This window comes from Ornithodoros turicata, chromosome 4 (genome assembly GCF_037126465.1).
Source record: "Ornithodoros turicata isolate Travis chromosome 4, ASM3712646v1, whole genome shotgun sequence".
Lineage (NCBI taxonomy): Eukaryota > Metazoa > Arthropoda > Arachnida > Ixodida > Argasidae > Ornithodoros > Ornithodoros turicata.
This window is the reverse complement of record NC_088204.1, coordinates 4,828,513-4,846,774: the sequence shown is the minus strand read 5'-3', so window position 1 is coordinate 4,846,774 and position 18,262 is coordinate 4,828,513. Positions and strand designations below refer to the sequence as shown.

At 43.3% G+C, this 18,262-nt stretch overlaps 1 protein-coding gene across 7 annotated transcripts in view; it reads right to left on the bottom strand.

The window, feature by feature from the left end:
* Positions 1 to 18,262, bottom strand: part of LOC135390777 (inactive phospholipase C-like protein 1) — a 55,809-nt gene that overhangs the window by 10,059 nt on the left and 27,488 nt on the right. For all 7 annotated transcript variants that reach the window (XR_010421817.1, XM_064620666.1, XM_064620664.1 and 4 more), the window contains 18 exons: positions 14,434 to 15,427; positions 10,650 to 10,799; positions 9,530 to 9,736; positions 7,973 to 8,012; positions 6,009 to 6,138; positions 5,796 to 5,908; positions 5,244 to 5,307; positions 4,832 to 4,925; positions 4,635 to 4,752; positions 4,007 to 4,092; positions 3,802 to 3,919; positions 3,552 to 3,723; positions 3,382 to 3,468; positions 2,334 to 2,430; positions 1,156 to 1,335; positions 902 to 1,080; positions 276 to 414; positions 10 to 156 (listed from right to left, as the gene is read on the bottom strand). Coding sequence is in view for 6 of the 7 variants with exons in the window: in XM_064620666.1 (XP_064476736.1) it covers positions 10 to 156; positions 276 to 414; positions 902 to 1,080; positions 1,156 to 1,335; positions 2,334 to 2,430; positions 3,382 to 3,468; positions 3,552 to 3,723; positions 3,802 to 3,919; positions 4,007 to 4,092; positions 4,635 to 4,752; positions 4,832 to 4,925; positions 5,244 to 5,307; positions 5,796 to 5,908; positions 6,009 to 6,138; positions 7,973 to 8,012; positions 9,530 to 9,736; positions 10,650 to 10,799; positions 14,434 to 15,427 (3,115 nt within the window). In the remaining variant the exon portion in view is untranslated. The remainder of the gene's footprint in view (positions 1 to 9; positions 157 to 275; positions 415 to 901; positions 1,081 to 1,155; positions 1,336 to 2,333; positions 2,431 to 3,381; positions 3,469 to 3,551; positions 3,724 to 3,801; positions 3,920 to 4,006; positions 4,093 to 4,634; positions 4,753 to 4,831; positions 4,926 to 5,243; positions 5,308 to 5,795; positions 5,909 to 6,008; positions 6,139 to 7,972; positions 8,013 to 9,529; positions 9,737 to 10,649; positions 10,800 to 14,433; positions 15,428 to 18,262) is intronic.

The following is an 18,262-nucleotide window of genomic DNA, read 5'->3' as shown; positions in this document are numbered from 1 at the left end:
GTAAATTACCTGTTTTCAGGCAACACACTGGAATGGAATGCTGCCCAATGAAGTCGTCCCCGATGAACTCGTCATCCAGGACCGTGAAGCGCAACAATGCCAGTTCTGGAGCCGCCATCGTGAACTCAAAGCTCTCGTCAAAGATTGGAGAATGACCTGAAGCAGTTCATGTTCATCAAGTAATGCTTCACGTCTTGCAGAAAGACTGTAATCTAAAATCTAATCTAAAGACTAATCTAAAGAATGTAATCTAAAGATGATAATCTAATTGGCACCTTCGTTCGAGACTGTTTTTGTTCTCGCTTCAGCGCAATCCGTCGGAATTCCGAAGACCTGTACGGTGACGTACGGATCGATTGCCGTTGCCTTGCTCGACGCACCGCGAGGAAGAGGAAGCTGCTGTCCGCTGATGATCTGCATTTGGATATAATCGTTGTTCAACCTGATGTACGATTCACAAAAAACTTACACGCACAAACATGGATCCTTCACTGGCACCAGTATGGAGACAGACACGCTAAGCCAAAACGAGGCACGTTATTTTTGGAGCCTGAAGTTTTAGGGTTTAACCCGATTCTTCCCCGAATTTGCACCCCGGATTGAAGGTTGCCTCTTTAGGGTGAAACCCGATATTTACCCGGCAAATTGCCCTGACTGAGAAGTCCGCAGGGATGCACACTTAGCTTGTTTGGCAGCAAATGCAGTTACGCCGCAGTTTGTACCAAACCGCTACAATTAGTTTGAGTAACTGAGCCCGATTTCTCCCCGAATTTAGCGTACTGGAAGTCCTTCCACCCGAATTCGCACGAATTTAGAGCACACGTTTATTTACCCGATTTTTACCCTCCGAATTTAGAAAAAAAATATTTCCCGAAAACTTCAGGCTCTAGACTTATTTTACCTTTACTCGCAGGTAGAGCGGCTCATTGTCGGCAAAAGTCTCTCTGCGATAGGCATTGAAAACAGCCCACGGTTGACGAAGGCACGAGGGTTTCAGGATGTAGCCGCAACCCCCGTTCTGCTGGAACCATCCGCGGTGAAGGTCCATCGGGGTGCCAGACGTTTGGAAATTGAGAGCAACTGCGCATTCAGAACACACACATGAATGCGAACGGAACGCCGCCTTTAAAAACGTGCATCACGAACGGACCGTACCCATTTGAAATCCGCAAGCCCACAGCTCTAGTGGGCTGTAATTGCTCGAATCGACGCGACTAGCGTTTGGAGAGACGTGAGTCAGGAACCGTTTGGTGTGCGTGGCCACTTCATCTGCCAACGCATGCCCCAACTTCATCGCGGATGTTTCGCTGAAGCTGCAGATTTCATACTCCGCTTCTGTCGATTTGTAAAAAAAAAAAAAACACAATCGTGAAGTCGATAATGTAAGAGACAAACGGGGCTGGTTAGTGCACAACAACAGTGAAGACTACGGGAAAACATAGAGACGGACAGGGAACGTCGAACTTTCAACCTTTAATGCCACTAAGTAAAAAGAAAACATAGTAAAGAAAAAACAGATTACAATTATGGGTCCCCAGTGAAAACTGGAAAGAGACCAACCATACCACTCACTTGAAAGACATACCCTTATCTATGAAAGCTTTCTGCTTCTGCAATAACATCGCCGTGGATATACTGATACAAGAGTTTCTGTGCTTATCTATCTGCGACGTCTCTACAACCTGTCCGACATGGCGGTCAGCGGACCTGAAAACAAGCTCGGCAGATTCGTATTCTAGCGAGCAACCGCACTGCCCAACGTGTACAGCCAGCTGCAAATCTGTCTCAGCCTTCGACGCCTTATTGTGGTGCTCACAGAGCCCCTCGTTTATACAACGGCCCATCTCTCCTATGTACCTTTTTCTACAGGAGGGAGGGACTGGGTACACCACACCGACCTGGCAAGAGATTTCTTGTGTCTATGCATGACACTGCAATCCTCTAAGCAGGGGCCCTTTCCTCACTAATACTGGCAACGAAGCCAACTTGCCTCTGACACTGAAAACGACCTTAACCCTGTTTTCCCCAATTTTCCCTGTGCGTTTTTTCCCCAATTTTCTTTAACTGGTGGGGAACTGCATGGACATAAGGAATAGTCACAACCGACTTGGCAGTTTCAGGGGCAACCTCAGCCACCCCTTTTTTCTTCAACAATAGGCCCCTCAGGAAGTCCAGCGGGTACCCGGCCCTTAGCCGGTATTGGTGTCATTAAAGGTTGAAAGTTCGACGTTCCTTGTCAGTCTCTAGGTTTTTCTGTCGTCTTCGTTGTTGTCGATAAAGTCCAGCGCATGCAATCTACGGAGAGGAGACGTCTCGCACATTCAACTACTTACGGGACTGTTGTGAAGTTGCGAAGTCTGTGAAGTGGACCCTCGCTAGGCTGATGTAATCTGACAGAGCACGGCACAACTTGAGCTTTTTGGAACCGGCCTGAAGGTGATAGCCACGAGCAATCATGCAGGGGGCTTTTGACAAGGGTCCGCAATTCAAATGGAGCAGACTGACGAGAAGATTATCGAATCAAAAGTGATAAGATTATCTGAAACATTGTGCGGGCCAGACCCTAACCTTTAGTGTCTCGTCCGAGACCTCGATGCTTTTCAAGACAGACAGTACCGTGCCTCAACAAGCACCGAGGAAAGCTGTAACTATTTTTTTTATTCCTTTTCTAACCTCGAGTTTTATCGACGAAAGAAGAAAAAAAGGTGCTTTGTCTGCACCCTGGAACATAAGCAACAAAATACAGTCAACCCTCGATTTATGAACCTTCGATTTATGAATTCCCTCGTTTTATGAACAGGAGCACGAGGAACCAAACTTTTTACATGGCTTTTTCTCTCGTTTTATGAACCTCGATATCCGAATAATCAATGGAATTTCTGGGAACCAACTAGGAGTTGCCCAGCGTTTTTGCCCCGAATTTATGAATGGATGGTTCCGAGGTCAACAGAAACGTTCAAACGAATCATTCCGTGGTCTTATGAATGATGCCGGAACGGACAAATCTTTTTCCAGGTATTGCACCCTTGGTTTTTAACCCCTCGAAATTCGAACAACAAATGAGTTTTCTGGGGACACATTAGGGACGACCAAGTGTATAGCAGAAGGCCTGGTCGAAAGCAGCATTACACAATGTATTGCATTATAAACGCAATCCCAACTCACAAATACTGTTTCGTCAGCCGACAGTACTGACTTAACGGAATTTTCTATTTATAAATCCCTCGATTTATGAACGATTTTTCCGGGAACCAAGGGTGTTCATAAATCGAGGGTCGACTGTACTTTCATATTCTCAACGAATAATGGTGTCCATTACAAAATATTCCGAAAGGTTTGAACGTTATATTCCCTGCGACTCTTTCGAGAAGCTCTACTAACCGCCGAACAGCTGTTGCTGTCGACAAAGTCGTCCTCCTCCGAGGCCTCAGCTTCGTCTCCGTCGAACGTGCTTGGTAACTTTTTTCCCTGCACGTAAAAGCATCATCTACGCGGCAGTTCTTCTGGCACCACCTCAAAGGCTGAACAAACACGAGTCAAGGAACCCTCACCTGAATGAGAATTTTCCTCATCAGTGAACTCGGTGACGCCTGGGCGCCGATGTTGGGGCCGTCGCGCCGCGGAACATAGATCAGGTCCCCCAGCTTCTCGTTGAGTAGGTCTGCCACGGTCCTCTGGCTGTCGGGTGAGCAATGGTTCTCCAAGTGCATAATTAATGGGTATCTAGATAAGAACGTAATGGATAGAAAAGACAACACTGAAGAAAAATTGCAATGAAAAATCCCGTCACTATCGACTTACTCTGAAAACCGAAAGGCATATTCATGAATCGTATCCAAGACGTCCTCCAGGCGAACTTTGGATGTCAGCGTGTTTCCATGATAAACAACAGGTCCACAAGGACTGTCCCAGCAGTCCACTGAGTAATGGACATTTGTATTGAGGATAATGTGTTGTTGAACGAGAATAAACGAAAAGCAGGAGCGGACCTGACCTTAATTCTTACCTTTCACGACACGGCAACCTTGAGTCAGAGCTTTAGCATAACCATCAACACCAGAGGGTCCTTTCAGTTGATCTTCTAGAAGGTAACTGCAGGGAAGACGGGCATCAAACACGATGTTACATGAATATTGAAAATATTTCAGCCTAATTTATGAATGATAAAGAGATATAAAAACACCGAAACTACTGTGTTTATTATTGTACAAGCTTTCATTCTGAGGAACGCATTTTAACAGGTACCTGTGCTTATTATCGTACAAGTTCTCATGCAGTGGACTGCATTCCATCAGGTACCAATCCGTCAACATCATCATCATTATCATCATCCTAATTTATGAAATGAGTCCTGAAGATCAAAGGCAGGACAAAGGGACCGTGGTAACATCGTTATGAAATCTGTGTAACAACGTTATGAAAATATGGCTGCTAGGAGAATGACTGACAAAGTGATCATAACACTATCAGTTGGAATGTTTGGACACAGTATCTGCAAGAACACCAGGATAAAATGTCTGTGTCAACATCTGGACAAAGTGTCTGGAAGAATGTTAGAACAATGTGTCAGCGAAAACGTTGCGACAAAGTGCCCGTAACCATGTCAGTGCCAAGTGTCCGTGAGCTGAACTCACGTATTGTGGGAAGTTGAAATGAAGTAGTGGGCCAGGGGCTGGTCCATGCTCTGGAAAACTTCCTTGTGGGATTGATCCATGAGTGAGCATTCCTCTGACAACAAAAACAATGTGAAACCTGAAAAAAAAAAAAAAAAAAAAGATTACAAGCACATCACAAAAGTGCGCTCTCAACTCAGGAGAAAAGCCTCGCTCACCATCTAACAACATCTGACTATTTTTGCGGGCTTCTTCCGATGGCTCGTAGCGTTTTATTAGTTCCAGGCAATCTTCCACCGTGACATTTTCAAACTGTGCGAGATAAATGGAATTAATCACATTGTTGTACAGTCAAACCCCTTTACAACGAAACTCAGGGGACAGCAAAAAAAAAAATTTGCAGTAAAGGTATTTTTGTTAAAAAGGATGTCCATTATTGGACATATAGGGCTCCAGCGGGACCGCAAAAAAATTGGTAAAAAAGTGGTATTTTCGTTAAAAAGGTGTTCGCTATAAAGGAGTTGGACTGTATATCCATTTTATATCTCTTATGTTTTCTGAAATGTTGCCTATACAAATGTACAATGGTTGTCATGTACAAAAATTCTGTCAAACATTTTGAGGGCTTACCTCTTGCTCCCCCTCGAGGAAGAACTGCAAATCCTCGACAGTTAAGTAGTCCTTCCCAGAATACCTGAAGAAAGAAAGAAGCAAAGTAGCGCATAAATGTGTTATTTTGTCCAAAAATGGATACAGTGAGTGGGTAAGCGAGTGAACAAGAAAAGTAAACAACATGTCAATAGCATTGTTTACTCCACTGTTGGCATGGGCTGTTCTGCAAGTTGGCTTCACCTAGACCATACATGTTCTTGGAAGAGCGCACTTTACACTTTGCTTCCATTGGGTGCGTTAAGTAGGTGCCCTTTATTCGCTAGTTTGCTAGTTTTATTCACTGCAGAACACGACACAGTAAAAAAAAAAAAAAAGAAAAAAAAAAAGAGAAAGGTTTGAGTTCACCTCAGTGCTCCTTTACATTCAGATTAATTTTTGTTATTTATGAGGGATCTACCCTTCGAGACTTACCATGCAGCAGAGTGTTTACAGCACAGAAACATGCAGAAGTTGCACGTAGAAAATACATGCAAATAACATTGCCTGTAATAACATTGGTGTGCAACTCACCTGACCATTAGAAAGTAAATTTCGGGCCTTGTAGCTAATTCTTTAAAGAGGCTAACGAACTGAGAGCGGTCGATACGGCCCCTGTCTTGCTCAGTTTTCCCCATGTCAAATTCCTGAGAGAGAAAAAAAAAATAAAAATAAAACTTGCAGCAATGAAATCGGAGCTTTTCACGATAATACAATGATCAGTAAGAGTAACTGTACAGTGCTGACCATTATTTTCTGCTTCAGCCGAACCGTGCTGAGTTGGCTGTTGAGTTTCTGGACTAGAGCTATCGTCTCCACCTCGTCGAGCAGTCCACGGCGCTCCGTGTCCGCCCTTTCAAACATTTCTTGAAGCCACCTGGTGAGCGATCGGTCAAGGAAAACGAGAGAGAACGACAGCGTACTTAACGATGACATTGAAGCCACCTGGGTGTCTGTACCGCTTGTAAGCAAAAGTGCAATATCGTGAGTTGTGCAAGACAGAAGTCATGATAGGTCCCTTCTGGCTCTTTCTTTTTCTCAGTGACCACTTTCATTCTTGAATGGCACACATAATTTGCAGCCAGAGCTGAAAGATGCCACGTCTGCTGGCACCCATTGCAATTTCACAAGGTTGCTACATCGTTCCAACGAAAACCTGGAACACAAAGCCTCCGACATCCATTATAGGGGCACTAAAATGCAAGAACAACTTGCTCCGAATTGAAGTCCGTGTTTCAATTAGTGTAATGCGAGTAAAATTAGTTCACGCAGCGCTACCGTTTAGAAGAAAAACGAAACGAAAACAGAGCAGTCTTTGGCGGCAACGAATGGTATCCTCGGGAGGCAATGATTGCCGGCATCCAATGAGACGGCGGGAGAAGCGAGAGCATACCTATCGTGGGCGTCTGGATTTAGAACGGGTCCGATCATAGCGTTCCGCATATGTGCAGCATGGTGCGCACAGCAGCATTTTTCAATGCCGATTCACTGAATTGTGAGCCCACAACCGTTCTCACAAATGTTCCATCGACAACATTCATCTTCACGTCCTTCGGACAGCAACGCCAGTCCGCTTTGCAACGTGCGCAATGTTCCTCACCGGGACTGCTCCATGACGCAGCACGGACTAAAAACACGGATGCACGAGCTGAAACGACGTTCACTGCTTAGCACCGAAGCAAGAGAGAGTCCTGTATAATTTCGACTGTAGCTCCGTAACGGAATCAAAGTTTTGAATTATAATAATTAAGTACAAAATTAATGTAGTTAATTAATTAATCAATTAGTTAGTTAATTCAATTAATTTGAAGTGAACTTGTTTTCGCATTTTAGTGCCCCTTTAATCTCCAATCAAAGCTGCTGCGGTACAGCTGCCCACTAGCACCAGGCCAGCACCACCCAGATAGAGAAAGGCTGCTCACTCGTCGACCTGATGTCACAACTAAGAGTCAGCCAATCAGGATCGTGTTTTCAACGGTGGTAGCCAATCACGAACGAGCTTTCAGCGGTCGTAGCCACGCGGACGAACCACTGTCGTCTGCGAGCAGTGATTGCGCGTCCCCGCTTACTAAATGGGAAAAACTTTAAAATATAAAATAAACGGTTTTATATAAATTTATTTTAAAAATCTTATAATTTTTTTTTATTTAGATTTATTTATTTATATAATATAATTTATTTAAAATATAAATTTATAATAAAGGGTCCCATATCTTTCCACAAGACTGATTTTCTGGAAAGTGTGCTGCACTTTTTGTCTACGGATTTGGGTCTACGGGCTCCAAGTTAGCTACGATCATTTGCGAGTTCTTGAATTCGCAGAACGGCGATTCGCAGTTTAGCAGACGAATTCTGACTTTATACGTCCACGTAGCGGAGGAGGAAGAGGAGACAACAATGCAGGCCTTGTGAATTTAGGTGGCGTGGACGAGGCTGCCCTATCTTCTCAAACCTACGGACGCCGCGCTTAATCGTATTGCAGCTGCAGTAAAGGGCAAAGAGCGGTTTCACACGTGTGCAATTACATGTGAAGAGGGCGTGAGCATGACGTTGGCGTTTATTTAGCGGGGAGTGCCTATTGTTACTGGGGCTGTAAAACACTGAAACTTGATAACACAGCGTGTCCCATCACAACAGGACGTACCACAGCAAGACGTGACAATTGTACCTGCGTTGTCCTTGGACAATAAAATGCTTCCGATAAAGGATACTTTTCCCTCATTCTTTGGCGTTCGTCCATGTTGTCTGGGGCTGAAAATGGGGGCAGAGAAAAGGGTGTGTTAAGAGGTTGGAACACGCACTTCCGATGGACTTTGCGATAGTTTCGACTGATCGTTAGGTTTGTACGAATATCATTTTAAATCTGAAGCGAATACAAAGCGGATAGATACATAGCCGAGGCAGATACGAAATTAATAGTAACACGACCCAGCGTTTCTCAACCGGGGTTCCGCGAGCCTCGTTCCGACGTTCCGCGAACAGTGCGACTGTACTCGACAGTTTCTCCGAGCCATGCCATTGCTTTTCTCTTACGTTTAGGGAGCACTAAGAAAGTCTGAGCTATGCGGGAGAAACTTCTGAGGTACTCTCCTGCCTACGCAGATTTAGGATTTACAAGCATCAGTAGCCACCAACAACTACGTAATTATCTGCGTGAAAGTTTTGTGAAACAGTCGAATGAATCCAGGAAACATCAAGCGACATTCTGCGACAAAACAATGAAGAGTTAAATTAATTATAACTAATTAATTAATTATATTAATTAATTATAGTTAATAAGTTACATAAGACTAATAAGTTAAACAGAACAAAAATTTGCTACACGTTCGACTACTAGTTCCCCCCCCCCACCTCTACACGGTTACCGCAGCGTCGCTGGTTCCTCGAAGTCGTGGTGGCACGATGATGGGTTCCCTCGAATAACACAAGTTGAGAATTACCGATATAAGCAAATCAATTACGAAGCAAATTGCTTTAAAACCCAATAGCTTACGAAGCAGATAGTTATACAACTGAACCAAATATGTGCATCGAATACACATGCACGTACAGTGTATGTGCAGCTATAAAAACATACAGCATGTACATGCGATATGTATATATAAACCAGGACATGAAGTAACACTCACTTTGTTTTATAGCACTAGCACTAGTAGCACACAAGTAGCACTCACTCTGGTGCCATATTCAGCCTTATGTGTGCATCTTTTCTTTTCTTTTCTTTCAAATCGCTCATCATTTAAAAGAAAAGTCAAATTTTTTTATTGCCAATGTGTTTTAATTGCCACTGTTCGGTGATTTGAATATTCAGCTGCTCTTCTGTATTGTTAGTGTAGTTACTGTAAGGTCAGTATTTTAAAGGTTTAAAGGTGTTAAAAAGTTTAAGGTAGATTTTACCTTTAGAGTGTATTGTACTTTGCAGTAGTGTTGCAATACTTTGTAGACTTTGTTATTAGTATCAATGCTCATAATTGTACTAACCCTTATATGTGTATTAGGGAGGAGACTTTAACAAGGAGTGTTTCCCTCTGTCTCCGCCAGCCTATACGTATTTGTGTATACATTGTGTGTATAAAAATAAAATCAATCAATCAATCAATCAATCACTCAATCATTCAATTTTCCAAACTATTCAAGTATATTCAGTTTGAAGGAAACATTGATATGATTCCAAATTTAAGTTTAATACACGATTCTTCGACTCCGCATTTGAAAATTTCGAATATTTGTGCAGATATGGTGATCGTGGAAGTGTCGTAAATTCTTACATCGGTTGGCCGCTATGAGCATGTTAAGACCTGTGACCCAGAAGTTCGCCTCGTCGGGCGTCGTTGCAACCAGGTCCAGGGACTCAAAGTTGTCGCCATAGACGATGGAAAAGACACAGTCCTCGGAGTAGCATCCGGCAACTTCCTTGTCGCGCAGCACATCCGTGCTCTTACCCATTCGGATTTCACGAATCGAACGGATTGAAACTGCAGGAAACCGACGGAACACGTAATGCGACACTGAATAAATCTGAGGACTACTCATACAAACTGCAAGCTCGGAAAGCACAAGCTCATACTACAGAAAAAACACCAGGGTCGTAGTAGAAAGTTGCCATTCTGAGTCATAAAATGCGCTCAATTAACTTTTAATGGCCAGCCATTTCGTAGCAGCAGGACTCTGACTCTAAGAAAGTTGACGGCCGTAGAAGCTCTGGAAGAAGTTTGTTGGACCCCTAAAAAAACGCTTCACTGTATCAGTATTTCGTGGTTAAGGTGTCAAAATATGGAACCACAGGTTCACTTCACTGCATCCACGTCTTTACTATATATCGGTTAACTACATAGAGTCTCCACTGTGTGATGCTTAAATGCGTAAATAAATAGGACATTTTATGCTGTCGGATATACTGTTATTCATATTGTTGAGTAGCGGGACAATTTCATTATCTGCGAAAGCCATCATCGTTACAAAACTATTTAATTAATAGATAAAAAAACAACCAAATACAGAAATTTCATGTTGGCCTTGCAAATATGACACGAACATTTCGGGCGCAAACTACAGTAGAACCTCTTTATAGTAACTCCTCTTGTAGTAAAACTCTGCTTATAGTAAACGAGAACTGCGGTCCCGATAGAATCCCATACATTCAATGGCACACCTGATATAATAAAACTCCTGATCTAGTAAAATTTCATCATGGTCCCAGAGAGTTTACTACAAAGGGGTTCTACTGTATTTCAAATCCTGTGGCTACAGGTGGCTGCTTACGCGGCTCGTTTCCACGACTGCAGCTCTACCAAAAGGGTGGCAATCGTCGGTGCGACTCATTAAGTCTAGATGGCAAAAGTAAGAACCCCCGTCATCTGCGAGAGGGGCAAAGAAGCTGGCACTCACGTCTAGCCTTGTTGGACTTTTTTGAAGATGGCACCCACTTAACAGCAGAGAGGTCCTCTTCTAATGTGAAGTACCTGCGGTACTGCCTCGAACTGGCACGGATTTTAAGTAGACTGCTGCCCGTGATCATGAACTGCAGACAGTCGTGAGCTGTAACAATAAGAACATCGCGAGGCCTTAAAGTAGCACAGAAGTCATTTTTAACACCCAGTTTTCTTCCTATAAAACTAAGTTTGCCAGTAAGATGCACCGTGCGAAGTAATTTACACCACAGAGTCATAATTATCGCAGAAACTGAATTTAGAATACGCCGCAAAAAGCGACCGTGCGCAACGGTGGTGAAGAGCAGTACCAGCCTGTGATCTGCCTGGAACCTCGCGCTGACGCTATAAGGAGAACGCTCACTGATTGGCCTAGAGAAATGTTGTCTGCTACTCGGCTGTTCGGGGTTCTGATAAAGCCTTTCTGCTTGCTCGGTAATGCTTCAGCCGCTCCTTCTATCCCCAATTCTCCGGGAGAACTGGTAAACCAGGGAAAATGCGCTGACCCCGACTGACTGGCGAACCAGAACGAGTCTCCTTATGCCGTCATCGGTGACGTGCCATCATACCTCCTCATCCTCGTTATAGCTGGAGTGGCGAGTTAAGGGTGAAGGCGCGGAGCTACGTTTACATGAGTTTTTTTTTCGGGAAACAAATTGCACACATCAAAACCTTTGCCGCTATTTGGTATAATGATACACACACTTTCATCAGATGTCTTAATCTGAATTTTTTTTGGATGGCCCTTTCTACTCCTTTAATTACGTTTAATGTAGTCACACGTTTCGTGCGGGTGCACTTCTGCTCAAACTTGTGATTTTCGGTTACGATCTGTGACAAGCGAAGGAATGAGCAACCACTAGAGAAAGAAGCAACTGGGGAAGCACATGGGTGAGTTTTTTTGGCTGGATAACTGATTTCAGGTGCATGATACCTAGAAAGGGTGGTTGATGGAGGTCCTACAAGAAACGCTAAGCGGTGGTCTCCATCATAGAGTGCATTCAGAACACTATTACAAAACATGCACGCAATCATTGCAGCTGAATGGCAAAGAAAATCAGGTGAATTCCACAACGAAGTCTTTTAGTAGCATTGGTCATAAATCCTGAACGCTTCAGTTGCTTTGCGGGAGATTTTTAAAAATTAGATATTGCCCTTTCTTGGAAATCTATACGAAGAGGGGTCACTTGCACCCCCTGTTGCTGACTTCCAATTCTTTTGTGATCGTAAATGTTAAGCAGCTACGAAGCAACCCTCTTTCAAATGGATTTAGTAACCTTATCTGATAAGTAAATACAGAAGATATTATTTTGCAACAAATAAAAACGAGAGGCCTTCGGCATACTAACAAAAAGAAGGAAAGTAGCGGCAGGAAGAGCTACAGCGCTGCATAGCAAACTTCATGGAGTTACCAAGTGTGCCCCAAAACAAAAAATCGCTAATGCTATGTGTAGGAGTTTCAAAGTGAGCAAACAGCAGCACTTATACATAGAGCCTGAAGTTTTAGGGTTTTACCTGATTCTTCCCCGAATTTGCACCCCGAATTGAAGGTTGCCTCTTTAGGGTGAAACCCGATTTTTACCCGGCAAATTGCCCTCACTGGGATGTCTATAGGAATGCACTGACTTACTTGTTTGGCAGTAAACGCAGTTCCATCACAGTTTGCACCAAACCAGTACAGTTGGTTTGAGTAACTGAGCCCGATTTCTCCCCGAATTTAGCATACTGGAAGTTTTTTTCACCCGAATTCACACGAATTTAGTGCACATGTTTATTTACCCGATTTTTACCCCCCGAATTTTTGAAAAAATATTTCCCGAAAACTTCAGGCTCTACTTATACACGCTCTGGTGAACACTAAATACCGCATACTTAGCTCTTCCTCTTGCCACCTCAAGACTTCTTTTTTTTTCACCTGAAAATCTATTCTTTCACACAATATCACCCAATTTTACAGTTTTACAGCTTCAAAGGGAAAATCAGATTTTTACTTCCTCCCCACCCTCAATTTGGGAAAAACATAAAGCCCAAAAAGACGAGCGCTTATTTTCTTTAGCAAAGACAAAGATAAGCGCCTTTTTTTTTTCTTTTACTGACCCTAAAAGCATAAGTGTATACACACACTTGTTCTGACTGGGGGCATGAGACCTCATGCTGGGAACGGTAATGGTCACATTTTCATTACTGTTTCCATTTGTGTTCTGTTTCTAATACCGGCTTTTCAATTTTGTTTCTGTTAGATTTCCGTTGCTGTTTCTGGCAACAGAAGAGCTGTTATGGAGCTGCGAGTAGACAGCCCTTTCAGCACCGTCAGCACCTCCTTTTGCCCAAGTGGCGCATCCAGCATTGCATACGGACAACAACAACAAAAATTTGCTGCGGTCAGATCCATACGTCTCCCAGGATTTAAAAAAAAAAATCTATAGAAACATGTCTTCATCCTGCAACTCCAGTATCCAGCAACCCTAAACTGGCGTAGCCAGACCTTATTCCAATATCATTAGTAAACAGTATTGCCGTGCCAAAGTGAAGTGAAAAAAATTGTAGGTGTACATCCCTCTTACCATATGTCATGCAGTCTGTTGCTGTGGTATCACTTTGCTCATGTTTACATCACGGGTTATGCGGACTCGAAGAAGAAGATGTTACTGCATGGTGGGCCGCTATTTTCAACTTTTTTGTAGCAAGTGATAAATAAATAAATAATAATAAAATCGAATAAATAAATAAAAATTAAATAGATATATATATATTACTTTCCGCATAATTCACCATGAGCCCTGGCACGAAGGAGTGAGCACTGCCAATTGCAGTGTTTATTTGAAATCACGGCACACCAATGCAATTTGCCGTCGCGTGATGTCTGAAGCGCGCCATCTTAAAAAATAATCACACTTCTTATCTGTGAGTAGAAGATTTGGGTCCAGGGCATACATTACAAGGAACAGTCTTCAGACGAAAAAGAAAAAAAATATTCATGGCGTCGCGTAACACTAACAGTCATTACCCAAATTCAGTAAAAGAGAATAATTTTCACTTTTGTTTCTGTTTCTGTTCGTTTCTGTTACTATTACCAGCTCCAATTTTCGGCAATATGAAGTTTCTCTCTCAGTTGCCATTACTGTTCTCACTACCATTACCGTTCCCTGAGTCCCCATGATAAACTGCAGCTTCAGTTCCAAAGTGCACCTTAGAGAGATTTCAAAGGGTCATTCCTTTGATCCATCATTGATAGGAGGCAGCATCTGCTACATGCAGAGAATCTGCAATGCCTGACGCAACTGATACTGCTGGCACTTGCACTGCTCAACGTGCCAAACATTTTCCTTGCGCACTGAAAAGTTACGAAAAGCTGGAAAAGCGCACCGGACTAGTCGGTAAGATATCTCGGGAGAACGCAACAAAATTTTTTTTTTCCTCGTTTTATCTTGCCCGCGGAATCCCGCGTATTTGTAAAACATACTTCGCAGAAATATTAATTTTCCACCGCACAATGCTAAGGGCTTTATATAGCTATATGCTGTACGAACTATGTAGTAACTTGCTCTTCGTTGTTTTGTATATCATGATTAGTTACTAGCTCTTGACCCTTAGCACCAATTTTGCTACGAGACCTTAAAATACTAAATGTGCTAACAAACATTTTGGAAAAATTGGTGCTTGTGGCATTCAGTATAGAGCAAGATCGTTATCCGTGCATGGCAATAGACAGCATTGTTTCACATCATCTGAAGATCACCCACCACTGCAAATCTTCCGTTCAGCTGGCAGACTAGTTCCACTATGAAACGACACAGACTTTGGCATTTGATTCAGCGACAAACAACTGCTGCTCGCGGTTGACAGTGTATCCTTTTGGTCACCCGCTCCTCTGGCAAACTGCACACGCAATCCGTCGGACCCCATGTCCGCCCCGCCCCCCCTGCTGCTCTCGTGGGAGTCAGAGTCCGACGAGCCACACACCACACTGTTCAACGAGCTACTCGTCACACAAAGTTCCAGCTTTGATCCAACATCTGCCAATTCTTGAGCAACAGATCGCTTCTTTGAATCCAGCTGGAGTTCAGGTACGGACGCCGACGATCCGCGGCGCTGCATCGCGGCATCCGACGGAGCATCGCTGAAAGATTGGCACGCACCGGTTTCTTGACTAGGTTCACTGACTCGCGCCTGACATGGCTTGGATGCATCAGTCTCCTTCTGAGACGTCACCTGGACTTGCGGAAGGGAAAATTCTTTGGCAGCCGAGCTCGATTCCGAGAGGGATCTCTGCTTTGCTTCTCTTTCAACTGCAGGCCGAGAGGCAGAACCAGGCTCGGATTTTTGTCGCGACACCAGATATGCTTCATTCTTTTGCGTTATGCCCTTGTTCAGTTTCGTTGACGCCAGTGCGGATGGTTTGTGTTGGCCAGAACATGGCCGGTGACTCGACTGTTCGCTGCTGGACCGGGAAAGCAATTTCTGACTTCGCTCGGGCCGTGTCTGCTGGACAACCTGTTTGGCGTCAGGTGTCGGCGGCACAGACGTTTGCTGCGGATGAGGAGGAGCTTTCGTTGGGGTCTCATTGCTGGCTTGAGGCTTCTGGACAGCAGTGCATTTACTATTGCTATGGACTATGGCATCGGACTTTACTGGTGCCTGAACTGGTGGAGATGCTTTCCGCTGTACCTCGCAGGGCTGGGTTGGGGTCACCTGTGGCTGTTCCGGGTTATCTTTGTGACTCATCTTGGGATGTCCCTGTAGAGATATGTAAATCGGCGGTGAATAAGGGCTGCGGAGAATTTTACACATGGGTCGTAAGTGTGGCTTGTAAGGCACTCACTGTGTAGCATGTGTAGGGTTCTCTCTGTGTTCTCAGTCGACAAAACTCGAGGGGAGTTTGCAGGAGTTTTCAATTTATGAAAAATCTCGTGTTTTGCTGAGGTTTCAAAGAATGGAAACTCTGAAACACTCCAAACTTTCCAGACATTTAGAACTCCAGTTAACACCCTCCAAGCTTTCTCAAAAAGTCGAAACCCTAGATATATATGGCACGTTCAAGCAACGTATACATACATGGTATCCCAACTATACCGTAACACTACGCTGCATGATACTACATTATTCACTTTCCCTCCAACACATTAATTTCCCAAACACAGGGAGTGCTTCCCTCTGTCTCCTCCACCCTATCTATTTGTGTATACAATGTGTGTAAAAAAGAAAAAAATCAATCAATCAATCAATTAATGTCGTATCAATCAATACTGTGTCATACCAATCAATAATGTACCCATTCCAGATTCACAAAATGGCCAGTCAACTAACAAGCGGAACAATTTCATTTTTTTTTTAATAGATTTATTTCCAGGCTTCCTTCCCCATGCCTGCCAGTTGTCACACACAACCCGCATCAAACGAGGGAATCACATTAAACCACCACAAATAGCAAGGTGTTTTCTTAAATCGTTCCAAATATCCCTCGTGCTGCACTTATTAATGTGGCACATATCTAAACTGACGCAGCTCTTCTTTAAACGCTGCTCATTATACAAAAAGAAGCGCACTTTTTTTTTCGCCATTTCGTAGAAGGGTGCACGCCTGCCACTGACACGATGCAATACCTGCTCTTAACGATGTGCCATAATGGCTCCAAAGAGGGCACGTTCGAATGGAAGAAAATCTGTCATTAAAACGAGGGTGAATTGTCGCAGGTGTGTCGCAGTCCTAAAATATTTGCTGCTATGGAAGCGTCACCCAAGATGCATCTGATTTTGATTATGTTTTCAAACTGGTGTATACCTTTTGTTTGTTTTTGTTTTGTTTTTGTTTTTTTTTGTTTCCTTTCCTTTCAATGGCCTATCATTACTAGACATTTTTTACTTTTGTTAAGTTTAAGGTTTTGCTCCTAGCTTACAAGGTGTATCGTGGTATGCTGCCTAATCTTTTAATACCAACTAATCACTTTTAAACACATTACTCGAAACGCCGTTGGACAGCTCTGTTACAATTTCCTTTTCCCGAACAAATTTTGTGAAGTTTGAAAATGTCCTATTTTAGTCCCAAAGTTTGGAATTCCTTGCCACTACAAATAAGGTAAAAAAAAACAAATTTCTTCAGTTTAAGCAACAACTACGCATATTCTTGTTGTCAACATAAAACAGCTTCCATGGGTTTGAATCATCGCGTTCTACATTTCACTTATTTTTAGCTCTTGTAGCCCAGCTTTTCCAGTGCCATTCTTATATTCTAGTTATTTTCTTGTCTTCTGTTCCCACATATTATAACCTACGGACTGTATAAATGTGCAATGTACAATTATGCCATGTGAGAAGGACTGTATAACACGGCTTTGCCCTCACAGTCCTGTTATTTCTGTATTTGTCGTCGTGATCTGTTCAAATCGACAACTTTGACTTTTGTCCTGTAAACTCTGTACGTCAACATGCTGCACCACAATTTTTTTAGGGTGAGGTGACGGTACGACCTTCAGTGGTGTGTTGAGGGTGTCGAAAAATTCTTGGTTCAATGCGCAATGACCACTGTGCTGACGATAAGGCCAAAATGGTCTAAGTTTATAATGGACGATAATGCAGAAGCTCAGCAAAGAATTCGGGGTGAGTGTTTCCCCCCACATGTGTAACAGACAACAACAACTTTATTATGGGATGACGACTGGGTTAGTTTCATTGCCGGGAAAGGGGGGGGGCGATACTCTACCCCACTGCTGGTGGGGACGCGGGGAATGAAATAATGAACCCCCTTCACAATACACTATACACACACGCAAAATACACAGTAAAGAGAGCACACTCGAGTCAATGTATTTGATATGTGCACCAGGTAGAATGTGAAGTGAAAAAAAAAAAAAAAACGGAAATAAAGAAAACAAGAATAAAGGAAACAAGAGTACAGTGCACAGGCAAAATAAAAAGAGAGTGATCTGTTGACTGAGAGCACCTGTCACCTGCTATGTCCCACTTCGGGGGGTCGCAGGAATCGGGGTCACAGGTCGGGGTCACTGCATAATTGCACTCCAATGTGCTCGTAGCAAAGCATAGGTATTCAAGTCGCTTCTCTCAAAATGTGGAACTGCACCCTTTCTTCAACAGGTATCTTCTCACCTTTAGTGAGAAGATACCTGTTGAAGAAAGGGTGCAGTTCTCACCTTTAGTGAGAAGATATAAAAAAAGAAGGGAAAGTACTTTTGCAGGATTGAACCTTTACTGAAATGTGAATTTCCAATTTTCAGATGTGTCTGAAGAAACGCCGAAGATACGCGGGCGTTTAAATGGGCGGCAACTCGCCTGTCGTTGCAAGTTCAGTCCAAAAACGAGGAAGGCTTCTAATTAAATAAGATACATCAACTGCAACTACTATTTGTATTTACTTCCGTTAGAACAACTTCTGTTCTTTGCGTTGTGTGGGCCTCTTAGTCGCAAGTTGTGGAAATGTTACATGACTTTAGTCGCTGAGGCAGCAAAAGAGAAGCGAGAAGAGAAAAGTGACCCCTCCACCACCCAATTAAAAAAGAACCGTAGGAATAGAAACAAATCGTAGAAGCTGCGTTGCATCTGAGCCATCAAAGACAAC